Source organism: Pteropus medius, unplaced genomic scaffold, assembly GCF_902729225.1.
Source record: "Pteropus medius unplaced genomic scaffold, Ma_sr-lr_union100, whole genome shotgun sequence".
NCBI classification, from domain to species: domain Eukaryota; kingdom Metazoa; phylum Chordata; class Mammalia; order Chiroptera; family Pteropodidae; genus Pteropus; species Pteropus medius.
Genome location: NW_024342469.1, coordinates 420,977 through 436,623, shown reverse-complemented (window position 1 = coordinate 436,623; position 15,647 = coordinate 420,977). Strand labels below are relative to the sequence as shown.

The following is a 15,647-nucleotide window of genomic DNA, read 5'->3' as shown; positions in this document are numbered from 1 at the left end:
GGGCTGGTTTGTAAAGTCATTTCGAGTGTAAATACTCCTGGATTTCAAACAACCAGGTCGGCACTCAAGCGGGAGCTGGGAGGACGCACACAGTCAGCTTGGCACTGCTATGAGTGTTGTAGCCGCCAGCCCCCGATAGACACACAGAACACCAGAAATCAGTGAGTTACAGGTAACACACTCTTTATTCAGCCAGCTGGGTCTGCCAGGGGTACGCAGACCCCAAATTAAGCAGCCCCGAAATGTAGAGGTACAGGGTTTTTAAGCCCTAAATCCCATTCTTCATTCTGTCTGAACACAAAACTCTATCTTCTGTTTCCTGTCAACCCACAGGTAGGTTGTGCAAGCGGGGGTACAGAAGCAGAAGGCTCATTGTTAGAATGTTATGTTCCCATGGGCGATAGCCAAGCACTAATTTCCAAGCAGTAATTTTCCAGCCAGCACATGAGCTGCTTCAGGGCAGCCCCCTACTTCCCCAAGACCTCTGCCGCCTCTCCCCATGGAGCTCTAAGGCAGGACTGGCCCCCAATGCCCCGAACATTCAGCCTGCACCTTGTCCCCAGTCTCACCCGCCACCTGCAACATCTTCCATTGTGGCTCCAGTTGGACTCTTAAGTGCCTCAGGGCCTGCATGTCCTCTGGAGAGGCCATGGAGAAGGGACCCGGGCTGGGGGGTGCCTCTCCATGCAGCACCCGGACCAGGACTCCAGCAAGCTGGGGTGAGGATTCCTGGACCTGGAGCAGAGGGTGAGAGCAGCGAGTCACAGATCTCCCCCTCCCAGCCCACCACACATCTACTCTGCCCAGCTCACCTCATCCACAAGGGCCAAGACTCGGCCCCCTGCTGGCACCCGCAGCAGTGCGGCCAGGAGTGCAGCCTGGGGTTCCTGCAGGCCATGGGCTGGTCCCAGTGCCAGCAGCACCAGGTCGGGCTGGAAGCCGTAGGCCAGGGGCAGCACCAGGGCCAGGATGCAGTTCAGGAACCCACCAGTTGTCTGTGGGAAGGACAGCAGCATAGCCCCAGCCCCTCATCTAGGGGACACCCCTCCTGCCAGCGCAGGCCACCACACCGCCCAGTCTTGGGTAAACAGCCACACCAACAGTCCCATCAAGAAGCAGAGAAAGGCAGGTGAAAGCCAGGGGCCTGGCTGTCATGATAAGGCCAGCGAGCAGCCACGGCCCGGCCCTGTGATGCCACCACTCACCTCTGGCAGTGGCACGGAGATGTGGCATGTGGACAGGGCCGCCGCCTCCTTGCCCCCGATGTTCAGCCACAGACTCCTCCTTCCAGGGGAGAGTGAGTGCAGACACGTATGCATGTGGGTGAGACGCCACGAACCCTCCAGAGCCCGACAGGAGAGAAGGCGCAGGAGAGCTCGAGGGTAGAGGTGCTGGGAGTGCTGAGTCTCTAGTGGAAACCCTCCCGGCACTGCTCTCAGGGGCCCCTCGGCCAGCCCCACCCATCACTCCTGGGAACCCAGGGTGATGTGTCCGCCCACATGCAGGACTGGACATCACATGACCCAAGAGTCATACTCATCAGCAGCAAGGTCCAAGGGCCGATCCAGTTGTCCCACGGCCACACACAGCAGCCTGGAGGAAGAGCTGGCTCCAGAACAGGCTGCACACACCCCACCTGGAGCCCATTCCCAGAGCCCGCCCCACGTGGCCAGCCAGGGGTGCCCATGCACCATGCCCTCGGAGGCTCAGCTCAGCCAGCTGAGGCTCACCTCTGGAATCCCTGGGACAGGCCGCGCTGAATGGCCACATCCAGGGTGGCAGCTGCAGCAGGGGCCGGGATGGCTGCAATGCCGCTGCTCACCTGTGGGATGAATAACAGCGGCAACTCCCAAACCAGGTAAACAGAACTACCAGTCCCTTCTTTTGGTTCCTGTCTCAATGACTGTCACCTGTACACTCTGAGGTCAAATTGCTCCACTTCTGATAATAAGACGCTTAAATCACGGCCTTCCCCTCTCTGCCAAAGAGCATTTAGTTGAGGGGACTGCAGGGGGTGCTCGTGACCCTGTCCCTGGGCACTGTTCTGGGAAAGGCCCTGGGCACAAGGCAACACTCAAGGTCCATGTGGTTCTGCACCTCTCAGCCCTCCCCTGGATAGGACACCTGTCGTAGGCAGGTCCTGGGCCCTACCCCCAGCTCCACAAGCAGCCCCAGCCACTCCAAGGTGCTCCCACCTGCCCATCCAGGATCCCGTCCAAGAGGTGCAGGACCTTCCCAAGTGCAGTGAGGGTCTCATCCTTGGCCAGGGCCTCGTGTAGACTGTGGTGGCAAACCAGAGGGACACATAGATTCGGGGTGACATGCAGAACACAGGTGAGTCACACAGGGTGCATGGTGGACACAGCCCTCTCCCCAGCCTATTCTGCCCACCTGGCCCAGGCCTGCATCTCCTTCTGTGGGGCTGACCCCTCCTGACGAAGAGTATCAGGGGGCAGGGCAAGGGCAGTGTCCAGCGCAGTCAGGGCAACGGCCATGCGGACAGGGGGCGTGGGATGGAGACGCAGCTGGTCCAGCAGGGAGCTCAGTGCTGCCTCGGCCTTGGCTGCTGCAGCCTTGAATTCGGGCCCCCCAGGCAGCAGAGTCGAGGGCCTCCCCTCTGGAGAGTACGTGCTGGGACTCCGGATAGGCGTCAGGTCTGAAAGGTGGTTCTGAGTCACAGCCACTGCCCAGGAGCCCCAGGTGCAGGTGTGATCCCAGCACCCAGCCCAGGCCACACCGACCTTGCTGCTGGAGGCTTGTCCAGTGAGGGGCCTGGGCTGCCCGCACACTCTGGATGGACTCCAGGGCGCTGTGAGGAGAAGCAGGCACGGTGAGGCCTGGCCTTGCACTCCCGGCCCTTCCCACCCTCCTGCTCTCGCACCTGTGATGTGGCACCATGGGTCCCGACAGGGGTGGGGCGGGATCACCCAGCAGGGCCTGCACCATCATACACACCGACAGGGAGAGCGACTCCAAGTGGTAGCCGCCCTGGAGAGAGGGAGGAGGGAGGAAGACAGAGGCATGACTGGGGCAGGGGTGTCATTGGGCAGCAGGCCCCTCTGACTGCACCTCAGCCTCTGGCCTGTGGGCCCTCTCTGCTTGCCACAGTCACCTCCAGCATGGCGCAGACCCGGCCACCAGCTAGCACCTGCAGCAGCTGCGTGAGGTGGGCGAAGCACTCTGGCGTGGCCTGCATCTGCCCCTGCAACCAGAGCAGGTGTGACGGGCCTGGCCACAGGACCCCGGAAGCCCTCCCAGCCCGGCCAGGCCCTCACCTCGGGATCCCCGATTGCTGAGTCAAATCCTGCCGAGACCAGCACCAGTTCAGGGTCAAACTGTGGGCGGGACCGATGCGTAGGGGTGAGGGGAAGGCCCCTCCACAGAGACCCTCCCACCCTCAGGCCTCCGCTCTGCCCTGGTGGAGTGGGGGTGGCTTCACCTCTCCCACCCTCCTGCCAGGGAGACCAGCCTGCCCCCCACACAGTCACCTCGAAGGCCAAGGGCAGCAGCACGTGCAGGAAGGCGGCCACGTAGTCAGCATTTCCCAGCCCGACCTGCAGCCATGGGCATCAGCATTGGGCCCTGCCAGGGGGCTGCAGGGTCTTCACCCCTGGATCCCTGGCAGGATGCCCTAAACTACAGTCAAGCCGGGAGCGGTGGGGTAGGAGATGTGGGCTAGGAGGGGCTCTGGGGGATCGAGGCGACATGTGGCACCTGGTTCCACGGCAGGTTGACTGTGAAGCCTCGGCCGGGCCCCCGCCCAACAGCGTCTGCGTCAGACTCCCGCAGGTGGGGCCAGCAGCGCCCGTGCTCGTAGCGGTGCCAGGAGAAGTAAAGGACGCTGGGGGAACCAGCCAGGCTCAGAGATCAGGACCCTTGGCACCATGGCTCCTCCCAGAACCGTGACCCTGGAGCACACGGCCATGTCTTCCTGATCGGATTTTTCCAGGTCAGGCTGTATGCCCCAAAGAATGAGGTCCCAGGGAAGGGTTGTGTCCCCACCCCCAGCTCACCTGGGATCGTCCTCGAAGATGTACTGGATGCCCTGGCCATGGTGGATATCCCAGTCCACGATGAGGATCCTGGGGACACATGGCAAGGGGCTTGCTGAGGGGTGGGGCCCCCACCTGCAGCCAGAGCCCCGCCCAGGATGGGAGGGCAGGGTGGACTCTCAGCAGCCAGCCCCAGCCCCAGCACCAGCCCCAGCCCCACCTTGGGCCTCCCCGACTGTGGCCGCCCAGCACACACCTGTGCAGCCCGTGTTTCTGCTGAGCGTGTTTGGCTGCTATGGCCACGTTATTGAACACGCAGAATCCATTGGCAGCAGCCCTCTGGCTGTGGTGCCCAGGAGGCCTAGGGTTGAGAGTGGACCACATCAGGGTCATCCTGATGTGCCCACATGTGGGGGCAGCCAGTGCGGGGGACAGCTCTCACCTCACCAGGGCAAGCCCGTTGCGCACAGTTCCTGTCAGCACCGCATCCACCAGCTGCAGCCCGGCTCCCGCAGCTAGCCGCGCACAGTGGAAGGTGCTCTGTGGGGCGGGATGCAGATGAGCTCCCCAAGCCACCCCTCACAGACTCTGCCCAGGCCTGTGCCAGGCTGCAGGGCACCAAGGAGTTCGTGCAATGAGCCAGGAGTCCCAGGTGCCAGCAGCAGCAGCCAAGGGGAGGACAGTGACCGGGGTCAAATGGGCACATGGAAGTGTGTCTGGATGGGTGACTGTGTCCCCAGGGCACGCACCGGATGGAAGTAGACGGCATCATACTGTCCAGACAGGGCCTTGAGCGCTCCCGTGCCCAAGGCCTGAGTCTCCCGCAACAAGGCCACGTACTCTGGGCTGCAGAGGGGCAGGCAGGCAAAGCAGCGTCACCAGCGGGAATGGGGAGAAGAGAGGACAGACCCCGGATGGGCCTGCCCACCTCGTTACTCCCTCACCCACCCACCCAATGGGGAAACTGAGGCATGTTGTGGAGAGGCGCTATTTGCAAGGCACTGGCCAGCCAGGGCGGGCCCAAGTCCTAGGCCGCATCCTTGTGGCCAGCCCAGGGGCTGACCTGTGCACCAGGCCCAGCTCTGCCTCCGAGGCCTCTCGGGCTGCCAACCGCAGGCACCTCTGCTCCAGACCACGCTGCCGCAGGCGTTCCAGGGTGGTGGTCAGGCGCTCAGGACACTCGATCTCGCACTCGGGGCTGAGTGGACAGAGAGCTCAGAATCCCGAGACCCCTCTCCACAGCCCCCCTGCCAGGTCACACTTACTCCTCCCAGAGCAGCCTGGCCGCTGTCATGTCCTCGTGATACACGAGTGCAGTTCCCATGGCCCAGCTGTGGTCACTTTAGGCCACCCTGGACGGAAGGACCCAGGTGGCCCCACGCACAGGTGAGTGTATTGCTGGACCCCACCTTGCAGCCCCAGGGAGCAGCGCGACGCTAGGGTCACGACGGGGGCGGCGGGGACAGAGCCTAGGCAGGAATACCCAGAACCCTGGCAGGAAGAAGGCCTCGGGCTGCAACTAGCGCCAGAGAGAGTCTGGGGTCAACAGAGCGGCACCCGGGGCCTGGCTTCCGGCTTCCTCCGATTGGGGCCGGTGCCGTCCCGCCCCCTGGCCGCTCTAGCGGCGGCTCCACCTCCTCCCCCGCCGGGGCCGGGTTCACAGCGGCGCCATCGGTGCGCAGTGGGCCGAGCCCCCTCCGCCCCTCCTTCCCGACCCACCCTGGCCGCGCGGCCACCGCTCGGAGAAACGCTGCGAGGAAGCGGGGCGGGGCCCGGGTCCGCCCGGCGGGGGGTCGTGGCTTAGCCCGGCCTGGGCTGCACCCACGCGCTGAGCGGCCGCCGGGGTTTTAGTAGGGAGTGACAAGGGTCCGATTTAAGCTCCTGGAAGACCCCTGGCCGGAGAGCGGATGAGTGGGAAGGCCAGGGGGTTGGCAGGGAAGCTGGGCAGGAGTCGCCGAGCGTGGGGCGAAGGGAAGGAGGACGGAGAGGGAGGGACTGGGCGAGGGATGAATGAGGCCAGCAAAGGGGAAGGCGCGGGCACAGTCACAGAACAAGACGGCCAGAGGGATGGGGCAGCCGGGAGCCGCGAGGCTGAGACCCAGAGGCCCAGGGGGCGGGGCGTGAGTGGTGGTCTGGGGACCAGGCTCTGGGGGCGGGTCTCTTGGAGGCGGGACGTGGGCGGGGTCCTGGAGTCTGGGAGTCGGGACCTGGAGCCGGAGTGACCCCAGTCACGTTCCTTGGTCTACCCAGCACTTCAGGGGAGACCTCCACGTTGAGAGGGATGCAGACGACGGCCCAGACAGGGCCCCGCCCCCTCTGCCTCGTGTGGGTTCCCACTGTCTCGGTCGCAGGACCTGCTCGTGAGGCAGCGTGCTTACCGCCGGGGCTCTGGGGCGACTCTAATTGGGGAGATCACGGTGGCGAGGCATGGCGTGCTCTGATTGGCCATCCTGGGACACGTGGCCTCGAAGGGCGTGGTCTGGCTGAACCGCCCCTTTTGGATCCGGGAGAGCGAGAGTCACGGCAGGGGTGCGTCCCAGAGGCGCGGGAAAGTCTCTGGGCAGAGAAGGCTGGTGTCCACTGTGGCACCTCGCCCAGCCGTATTTGGCTGGACCGACTGTGCGCGTGTTCAGCCGAATTCCAGGCCGTGAGAAGGTCGGCCTGGCCCCGCTTCGGGCGCACCTACCCAGAGGTCGCGGGGAGGAGCCAGGGAGGCCGCAGGAGCCCAAGAGTGACTTGCGATCCGGCGGCCAGCTCTCAAAGACCTGGAATGGCCAACAGAGGGCCCCGCGGCCTCAGCGATGGCGCTGGAGCGTGGCCGGGGGAGGGGCAGGAGGTTTGAAGAGAAGAGGACCCACCCTTCCGCTGAGCCACCTGTGCAAAGGCCTGAGGTGCCTCTGTGCGTCTAGCATGACCCCTCTTCCCTAGGAACCTGGTCTGGGAGTGTGCGCAGAGCTCAGGCAGCCGGCTGGTACTGAGCCCCAGGTTGCACCCTAACCTCCGCCCCCATCAGGCCTTGCCCAAAAGTCTGGCTCTAGAAGCAGGTTACCCCATTGGAGGGGTGGCAAGCCCTAATGTGGGGGCTCCAGGCTGGGGTTTCACTGGCGCAGATGGGGTAGGCGGACACCAGCTCTGTGACCAGGAGGGGAGGGTGTGCCCAGGCCCAGAGGGGACAGCAGCCCCGAATCAGGAAGCGAAGCCAGAGTGGGAGCTGCAAAGGGTTTATTTCCTCCCGGCCGCGTGTACAATTCACACTCCAGGCTGGGGGTGCAAGTCCACAACACCCCCCAGGAGAGACGTCCCTGAGTCGGCGTCCTGCGCCCTCCCTGTCCTCAGCCACAGAAGCTGGGCCACAGCCCAGTCCAGAGTGGGCAGGGTTAGAAGCCAGGCCTTGATCCCAAGTCCCACCCTACCCCACCCCAAGGTTCTTGGGCTTCTCAGGGACTCGGAGGCCAGCCCCAGGCCGGGTGGTGTCCCATCCAGAATGTCCAAATGCTCCCCAGGGTGAGGCCTGAGCAGAGCACGGGCCTGGGGGAGGAGCCCCATGCAACACGGAGTCTCCTGGCACCCAAGCCCCAGCCAAGTTCACGGTCATAAGCAGGATCCCCTTCCAGGTAGAAGCCCAGCCAGGGTCCCCAAGGCGTCCCCACCACCCTCGCAGGGCCCAGCGTCTTCACAGGGCTGTCTCCTTAGAGGCCTTGGCCCCCAGCTGCCGGGGAGGCTTGAAGCTGAGAACTTCCTTATATGTGACACCTGTGTGAGGTGAGAGAGACAGACTGAGGGGCTGATCACCCATCGGAATCAGCTTCTACCGCCGCAGGCACTAGACACCGCACTGACCAGTGATGAGACCTACAAGAGTCCACTTGGGGGAGGGCTCCCAGGCCCCAAGCATGGGCTGACAGCCACCGACCCAGGGCCCCACTCATCCCAAAAACATTGGGGTCAGAGGTCACTGCTGGGGCGTAGGCGTCTGGTGGACTCTCCTTGTCTCATACATGAGACTTTGTCTCAGGCCACAGCCACTCAGCCCACCTGAGTCCGTCCACAGGGACTCTGCAGCCTGACCGGGCTCCTAGAACCCAAAACCACTGCCCCCAGAGTGGCGGGCAGGCCTCGGGCCCACAGCCCACCTTAGTGGAGAGAGGACGTCCTTGGTCTGCAAACCCACGTGCTCACGCCAATAAGGCTGTCGGGGCCCTGCTGGGACACAGCCCAGTCCCGAGATCCGGAACACCCACAGAGGCTTACCTGGGCGGGCTCCCAGCAGTACCCACCTTCCTCAGCTAGTGGTTATGTTCCCAACTCTGTGCCCAGAGTGAGCCACTCAGAGGCAAGGGACGGGGGCTGCCCTGCTCCCCACTGACTAATCTGTAGACAGCCTCCCACACCCACCTGGCTAGTGGGTACCTGTCTGGGGGACACAGGTGCTTCACAAACCCAGTTCAGGAAACACTGTGCCTTTGGAGCAGTTGGTCTGTGGTTTGCCCTGCACATGGCCTGGGTGTATGCCCACCTTGGTTCGTGGGCCAGGGGTTCACGTGCCCTCTATGCCCTTCCTCTAATCCTAAGGCAGGGCCAGTCCATCCGGGGGAGGTTTGTGTGAGGCCACTGCTGTAAAGCTGGCTTTTCCCAGGGAAATGAGATAATGAGAGTTTGCATCCTGACTGGGGCTCAGCCACAAACAGACCACATGTCCACCTCAGTCTGTAGTCAAAGCAAAAGCTCTCTGCAGGGTTTGTGTAGGCAGGGACCGCAGAGAGGATCTTGTGGCCCGTGGTTTTCATGTTATCTTTTTTAGCAACAAAAATCTTTCATCAAACCAAACCAAACTTAAAAAGCACAAAACACAGCACAGATGAGGGCAGAGCCTCTGCTGGAGGCACTGGGGAACCCAGGGGCCCTAGGAACATGGTTTGGGAACCACCGCCCACCCACCTTTACCCCGCCCCCCACCCAGCAACTGGGGATGAGCCATGGCTCATGAGGCAGAGGCAGCTGGAGCCTAGGACACAGTGGGTACTAACTGCTGCCCTCGGGCATCCCTGCACCCCCAGACTGGTCCTGCGGCCACCTAAAGACACCAGGCCCTCACGGCCACGATTCTGAAGGCCAGTTCCAGCATGCGGCATCAGGGCCACAGCAGGGGGGAGGCTCGGGGACTAGGCAGGCTCCCCTGAGCCCAGCTCAAGACTGAACAGGTGTCAGTCGCCCCTCAGAAATGAGAAAAGGGGCCCTTGGTGTCAGGGGGTGACCAGCACAAAGTCTGGAGGTGCAGAGCAGTTACGGGGCTGCTCAGTGGAGCTGCAGGGGACAGGCATGGGTGGTTGGGAGGGGTGACGTGCTGTGGGCTGGCTTCGGTGACCCTTATCCTTCCGGCAGGACATGAGGGATGTGCAGTCATCCAGGTAGCAGATGTCATGAAAGGGGCAAGGAGAGGCAACGGCAAGTTCAAGAGGGTGAGCGGAGGCCTGGAGACAAGCAAGTGTGGAGGGGTTCCGGGGGGACCCGGTCTCTGGCCTGGCGGGGAAGGCGGGCAGTACGGGCAGGGCCACGGAGGCTCAGTGCTCTCACTGCCTGCGGTGACTTCTGGGGCTCGGTCTGTGCTCCCGCGGGTGCTGGGCCCCGGCAAGGATGCCCTGCCTTTCACCCTTTAGCTCCGGCCACAGGTCACCTCAGCTGGAAAGCCCCACGGCATCTGACCTCCCATTGTATTCCTCCCCCGGGGGACGGGACTCTGAGCCTGGCCACCTGCAGGAGTTCATGGGCCAGCCACAGGCCTGGCCCGCATCCCACTCACACTTCCACTCGTCCAGCGTGCGGTCCACGTCATCAAAGGACTCATCATATTTCTGGGCCTCGGGCTCATCCTCCGTGTCGTGCAGTGACTCGAAGTAGGGGTGGGTGAGCGCCTCAGCTGCCGTCACCCGCCGCTCCGCATCCAGCACCAGCATTTTTTCCAGGAGGTTCACGGCTGGGGGGAGGGCGTGTTAGGCTGGGCCGAGGGGAGGGCCCCATGCCCCTCAGGTCCAACCCTACCCAGAGGGCTTGCGTTGGTCAGGATGGAGGCAAAATCCTTCTTCTCCAGCTCAGGCAGGCCCTTCATGTAGTCCTTGGCCTGTGCAGGAAGAAGGTGAGGAGGTGAGCGGCCAGCCCTCGGATGGCCCAGCCCCTCCTGCCCCGCCCAGCTCCCGACTGACATCGGCGCTCTGCAACCTCTGCACGAACTCATCCGGCGGTGTCCCCGTCACCTTCAAGATCTCCTTCAGCTGGTCCAGGTCTCCACAGAGCTCAGGAGCACAGCATGAGCCAGAGAGTGGAGGTCACCTGCCCACCCAACCAGGACGGTGTGCCTAGCCCCCACCCCTGCCCACTTGACCCCACAGGTATAGGATGAGCCAAGCCGCCTGAACCCACAGGTGGAGGATACGGTCATTGCCCTTGAACAGCGTCTTCCCTGTGATCATCTCTGCCATGATGCAGCCCGCTGACCAGACGTCCACTGAGACAGAAAACCCCCATCAGGGCCCTGTGGGCCAGGGAGGGGGGACATGGACGCGGGGGCCATCTAGCCTGCCACACCCTTGTCCCATCCCAGCTCAGCAGCCTCCAGAGAGACAGCCACCATGGGGCTCCCGTGAGGAAACAGGGAGGGGAAGGGCCAGACTTGGAGGCTGGCGCAGGTGGTGGCCCCGTCGCTGGGCAGACTCTCACCCGTCTGCGTGTAGTGCATCCAATTCAAGATGACCTCGGGCGCCCGGTACCACCGGGTCACCACATAACCAGTCATCTCGCTGTCTGCCTGCCTGGCTAGGCCGAAGTCCAGGATCTGCAACCAGAATCAGGAAGGGGTGCGAAGGGGTACAGGGTACAGCCGCTGCCACCCCCAGCAAGTGCCTCCCCAGAGCACATCTGCCCATCAGCTGCTCGGCCACTGCCTGGATGACTGGTCCCTCCGCCTGGCCTGGGCCAGTCCTCCTCCCAGGGTGTGGCAGGCAGGTGGGGAGGTGGGGAGGGACCCCCGAGCCCCGCCCCCAGCACATACCTTCAGCTCACAGTCCTCGTTCACGGCCAAATTGCCGGGCTTCAGGTCCTGTGGGCAGGGCAGAGGACAGGTGGCTGCGTGGCCGGCCAGCAGGGGGCGCAAAGGCAGGAGCCCAGTGGTGGCTGAGCCCAGGAGCAGGAGCCCCTGCAGCCTCTGGGAAGGGTGGAGGTGCCTGGGCCCCCAGGCTGCCGAGTATGGGCGCCGAGTGCACACCCCACAAGACCCCATGTGCCCACTCACAGGCAAGAAGTAGGAGTTGAGGCTCCCAAATGCCCATACAGCCAAGGGAGGCTCCCACCACCAGGACTCACCCTGTGGATGACACCAGCAGCGTGGATGTACTGTGGGGACAGAGAGGGCCAGCGGTGTCAGCTCACCGGGACCCCGCGGCCCAGACCCCTCCAGTGGCTCCCCTGCCCATCCTCACCTTCAGCCCCTTCAGCATCTGGTAGACAAGGAACTGGATCCGGTCCTCACTCAGCTTCTCGTGCTTCATGAGCTTGCCCAGGTCCGTGCCCATGAACGGCATGACCAGGTAGCTGCAGGAGCCGGGCAGGTGGGCGGGCAGGGTGCAGACAGCAGGGCCACACCCACAAGGCCAGGCTCAGACCTGGAAAGGCCCCTGGCCCCCACCTTCAGTGCCAGACAAGGCTCCATCTACCTTCTCCAACCACCTGCCCCACCCCAAAATGTCAGGTGGGCAGGGACTGGGCAGGCACGGCACCAGGCCTGGGGCTGGGGAGCACCAGGTCTCAGAGGCCAGGGAGGGTGTGAGAGGGTGGAGGGAGGTGCCTGTGAGCAGGGGTGGGACAGCAGGACACTGGGGTGTGAGGGACACGCTGGGCAAGTGGAGGGAGACAAAGGGGAGATGTTTAGCACCCCACCAGGACACTGTAGGGCCTTGAGCTCTGCAAGGTCAGGCAGCAAGCGGCCAATCCTCCCAGCCCAGGACCCTGACTCCTGGCTGACAACTGTGAGTCCAGGAGTGGCCACTTGGGCAGGCACCCACTGCCCACCTCCTGCCCATCAGCAAAGGTCAGCAGCTCCAGTTACAGCCACACATTTGGTGCCAGGGTCCCAGAGCCCGCAACCTGCCAGCTAACAGATGCCCAGGCCTGAGCCTCGTATCTCCAGCACTGGAGAGGGCCTGGTGGCAGGGGGAGGCCCGGGTTCTACCGGGCCAAGCCAGCACCGTGGCTCCTGGGGCACGTGGCAAGGGGGTGGACGGTGGTGTGGGGAGAGGATGGGCGGTGGGCATCCCGACCCCATCCAGGCTGCAAGGCGAGGCCCACCTCGAGCAGGACCCCAGGCCAGTCCAGAACCTGAAGCTGGCGCCGAGGAGCGACTCAGCACCCCTCCACCCTGCTCGGCCAGCCCCGGGCCAGTGCTCACAAGTCTGTGAAATCGTCCAGGGTCTCATCAGGAGTGAACACGTCCAGCAGCCCGATCACCTGGGGAGGAGGCCAGAGCACCCGGTGGCATCGGGGGCAGAGCAGAGGGCGCGGGGCTTGGACTCACCCCTGAAGCTGGCACTATGCTCCAGGCAGGAAAGCCCCCTGCAATTGTCCCCATTTCTCCCCACTGTCCACAGGGCCCAGCTCTACCCCCTGGAAGCACAACACAGCCCTGGCACCCCTGCCCACAGATGCATGCTATTTTTGGATGGTGACAGCCTAGATCCTCTGGGGGAGGGGGAGCCCCAAGTCTGGGTCAGCTCCCAGCCATCCAAGGAGCTCCAGTTCCTTGGCCCTTCCTCCCCCTCTTCCTGCCCCCATTGAAGACTGGGGACCAGGATGGTGACAGCTTCCCAAGAGAGAGCCTATATCGGGAGGTACTTCCCAGGGCTGGGCCTCTGCTGCAGAGGCCCAGGCGAGCAGCACTGTGACCAAACCAACATTCAGACCTGGGCCCGCAGACCCCTGGTCAGGGGCGATGGACAGCAGACAGGTAATGTGACAACTGGCGCCTGGGGCTCAGGGTGACAAGGACCAGGGAGGCCTGCATATCGGAGCAGCCGGAGGGGCAGGCAGTGTGTCATGTGTGTGGGGATGCCTGGCCGAGGCCCTGTGACGGTGGTGGAGGCAGGAGGGAGATCATTTGAGGAACATGGGGCGAGGGGAGGCCGGGTGGCTGAGGCCCAGGCCGGGGAGTAGCCGAGCAGAGGCCAGAGGGAGACTTCGCAGGCCCTCGCAGGCCAGGTAAAGGTTTGGCCTTGGTCCTAGGGCCACCAGGGAAGGATTTAAACAGGCATGACACTGAATGGGGGACAGACTGGAGTTAGGTGAGAGTGGACATGAGCCGAATGGACAGCTAGATGACCACTAGTGCCAGAGCCACGGCCAGGGGGCGGCGGAGGGAACAGAATGGGACACCCAGAGAGGGCGCTGGGGCACCGGAAGGGTGTCTGAGCAAGAGGACAGAGGACAGAGTCCCGGGGGTTGAGGACTTCTGTGCCCAGGGTTGGGGGAGGGGTGCGGCGGGGCGGGCATGCGCTGTTCTCCCCGCTCAGAGCCTCCGTTTCCTGCGAAATGGGTTTACGGTAGGCCATGTCTCCTGGCTTGTGTGCAGGGTGCCCTGCAGGTGGTGGCGCCCAGCTGTGGGTGGGTCAGGAGCTCCGCAGGGGTGGCAGGACCTGCTGGCACTGTGGGAAGGCCCCAGCACCGGCCAGGGGGGCGGGAAGGCCCAAGGATGGGGCTGGGCCAGCTCAGCGGTGACAGGCGACTGCACACAGGGCCCAGAGCCCATGGGATGGTGGGAGTGGGGGGCGGTGAGGGAGAAGCCAGAGGGAGCCTCAGGTAGAGAAGTCTGCCCCCCTGAGGACAAGGCCCAGGCGTGACCAGGCGTGACCAGGACATAGCAAGGCCCAGGATGGGCTGGTGTCCGCCATGAATGGGTTCCACCTGGGAAGAGCCAAAGGTGGAGCCAGGAAGCCTGGGAGGATGGAGGACCCACTGAGGGGCTAAGAGTGTGGGCATCAGCCAGGGACCCGGGGGATGAGTCCTTCTCCTGTGGGGAGGCTCAGACAGCACAGGAGGGGACAGATCATCCATCAGAAGCTCCATCAGCAGGGCTCGGGGTGGCCAGACCACCAGCCCTCAGCGGCCCAGACTGGGCTTGATGCAGGGGGTGCTGGGCAAGCAGCGTTCTGTCTTCAGGGGAGCTGCATGGAGAGAGCTCCCCTCGGCAGCCAGAGACCGTCGCCAAGGAAGCCCAGACAGCCGTGTTTGCTGTCCGTGGGCAGTTCTGGAAACGGGGAGGGGGGAGGGGCTTTTCCTGGTGGGGCCCAATGCACCCCTCCCCACTGTCCAGGAAGGAAGAAAGCTTCTGTTTGCCGCCCACTGTGCCCAGAGCCCTCCACCACCGGGGACCCTAAGGCTCAGAGGTGACAGAGCCAGGATGCTGACTCCAATTCCATGCCTAGCTCTGTGTTCCCAGGGGCCCCAGGTCCTAGGGCCACACTCAGGAGAGGAGCCGAAGGGGCCGGAGAAGGTGCCTGGGTGGGGCCACAGAGACGCCCGTAAAGAGGGCCGAGGCTAAGAGCCCCTTCCAGGAAAACAGTTCTGCAGAATTTGGGGTGAGACCTGGATGACGCCCTTGGCCTGGGCAAGCGGCTGTTCCCTCACCGGCCAGGGCTGCGGAGCCAGAGGTGACCCCAGGAAGAAACGGAGGCACTAAGCCCGGCCCGGGACGCCCTCGCCACTTGGAGCCCCGGCCCTGATCCACCACATGCACCCCACCCCACAGGGGGCTGCCTAAGTGGCCGAGAAGGAGGGACTCGGTCTTGCAGGGCAGGATCTGGTGGGGAGCTGGAAGACGAGCAGAGGCGACGGACGCTTTCGGGCGCGACTCACGTTCTCGTGGCGCATGTGCTTGAGGAGGCGCAGCTCGCGGTAGGCGCGCTTGGCGAACAGCTCCGACTGGAAGGGCCGGTACAGCTTCTTGATGGCCACTTTGGCGCCTGTGCGGCTGTCCACAGCCGAGCTGCGCGACGCACGGCTTAGCGGGGAGGTACGGGCCACCCCGCCTGACACCAGCCACCCGCCCTGCCGCCCCTCCCAGCCTGCGCTCACCACACAGCGCCATAGGCGCCGGAGCCCACGGGCTGCAGGTCCTGGTACACGGCGCGCACCTCCCAGGCCGTCTTGGTCACCTCTTGGCTGTAAAAGCCCCTCCGGGCGGGCGGCGGAGAGCTCATGGCCGGCGCGCACGCCGCCCCCGCCACAGACCCCGCGGGCGCTGCGCCCCGAGCACCGGGTCGCGGGATCGGCGGGACCCCCTGGGCGCGTGCCCCAGGCCACCACGCGGGTACTCAGCTCCCGGTTCTTCCCTCCGGCTCCCGGAGCCGCCGACCCCGACCCCGACCCGGGCCCGACCCCAGCCGGGCCTGGGCAGTGCGCGGCCCCTCCCCGGCCTGCGGACCAACCGGCCCCCGGGCCGCGCACACGTGACGCCGCCGGCCGCGCGCCGGCCCCTCCGGAAACCCGAGGCGGCGGCCGCGGGGAAGGCCTGAGGCGGGGAGGGCGGATGGGGAGTCCAGCCTGGAACCGGGCGCGGCGCCTGAGACCCCGCCCTCCTCTGCACTCAGGCTGCCACAGGCCGAGGAGAGGGGG

General features: G+C 64.5%; 2 protein-coding genes across 5 annotated transcripts; both read right to left on the bottom strand.

Annotated features, from left to right (window-relative positions):
* Positions 1 to 308: 308 nt before the first annotated feature.
* Positions 309 to 6,673, bottom strand: HDAC10 (histone deacetylase 10). Of its 3 annotated transcripts, none has more exons than XM_039863051.1 (19): positions 6,371 to 6,441; positions 5,056 to 5,190; positions 4,742 to 4,838; positions 4,435 to 4,532; positions 4,249 to 4,353; positions 4,014 to 4,082; positions 3,715 to 3,841; positions 3,489 to 3,554; positions 3,276 to 3,335; positions 3,113 to 3,202; positions 2,882 to 2,988; positions 2,742 to 2,809; positions 2,392 to 2,656; positions 2,196 to 2,280; positions 1,731 to 1,822; positions 1,537 to 1,593; positions 1,206 to 1,284; positions 813 to 995; positions 309 to 735 (listed from the first exon to the last, which is right to left on the bottom strand). In XM_039863051.1, exons 1-19 carry the CDS (start codon positions 6,439 to 6,441, stop codon positions 508 to 510), a joined length of 2,082 nt encoding a protein of 693 aa, XP_039718985.1. In that variant the 3' UTR covers positions 309 to 507. The 3 variants fall into 3 exon arrangements, with proteins under 3 accessions (XP_039718985.1, XP_039718986.1, XP_039718987.1); XM_039863052.1 differs by lacking the exon at positions 6,371 to 6,441 and adding an exon at positions 5,258 to 5,667; XM_039863053.1 differs by lacking the exon at positions 3,113 to 3,202 and having other exon boundaries at positions 6,371 to 6,673.
* Positions 6,674 to 7,197: 524 nt separating this feature from the next.
* MAPK12 (mitogen-activated protein kinase 12) lies at positions 7,198 to 15,488 on the bottom strand. Of its 2 annotated transcripts, XM_039863074.1 has the most exons (12): positions 15,108 to 15,483; positions 14,889 to 15,018; positions 12,430 to 12,488; positions 11,465 to 11,576; positions 11,349 to 11,378; positions 11,038 to 11,085; positions 10,707 to 10,821; positions 10,423 to 10,494; positions 10,193 to 10,272; positions 10,032 to 10,110; positions 9,793 to 9,966; positions 7,198 to 7,745 (listed from the first exon to the last, which is right to left on the bottom strand). In XM_039863074.1, the coding sequence occupies exons 1-12, from the start codon at positions 15,230 to 15,232 to the stop codon at positions 7,666 to 7,668; spliced, it is 1,104 nt and encodes a 367-aa protein (XP_039719008.1). In that variant the 5' UTR covers positions 15,233 to 15,483; the 3' UTR covers positions 7,198 to 7,665. The 2 variants fall into 2 exon arrangements, with proteins under 2 accessions (XP_039719008.1, XP_039719009.1); XM_039863075.1 differs by lacking the exon at positions 11,349 to 11,378 and having other exon boundaries at positions 15,108 to 15,488.
* Between the last annotated feature and the right edge of the window lie 159 nt (positions 15,489 to 15,647).

Coding starts and splice junctions, on each gene's coding strand:
- MAPK12 (XM_039863074.1), bottom strand. CDS start 15,232: ATGAGCTCTCCGCCGCCCGCCCGGAGGGGCTTTTACAGCCAAGAGGTG. Junction 10,495..10,706: donor GATGCACTACACGCAGACGG/GTGAGAGTCTGC, acceptor TTTCTGTCTCAG/TGGACGTCTGGTCAGCGGGC. Junction 7,746..9,792: donor CACGCTGGACGAGTGGAAGT/GTGAGTGGGATG, acceptor CACCTCACACAG/GTGTCACATATAAGGAAGTT.
- HDAC10 (XM_039863051.1), bottom strand. CDS start 6,441: ATGGCCAATCAGAGCACGCCATGCCTCGCCACCGTGATCTCCCCAATT. Junction 2,810..2,881: donor CCCATGGTGCCACATCACAG/GTGCGAGAGCAG, acceptor TTCTCCTCACAG/CGCCCTGGAGTCCATCCAGA. Junction 1,823..2,195: donor ACGGGATCCTGGATGGGCAG/GTGGGAGCACCT, acceptor TTCATCCCACAG/GTGAGCAGCGGCATTGCAGC.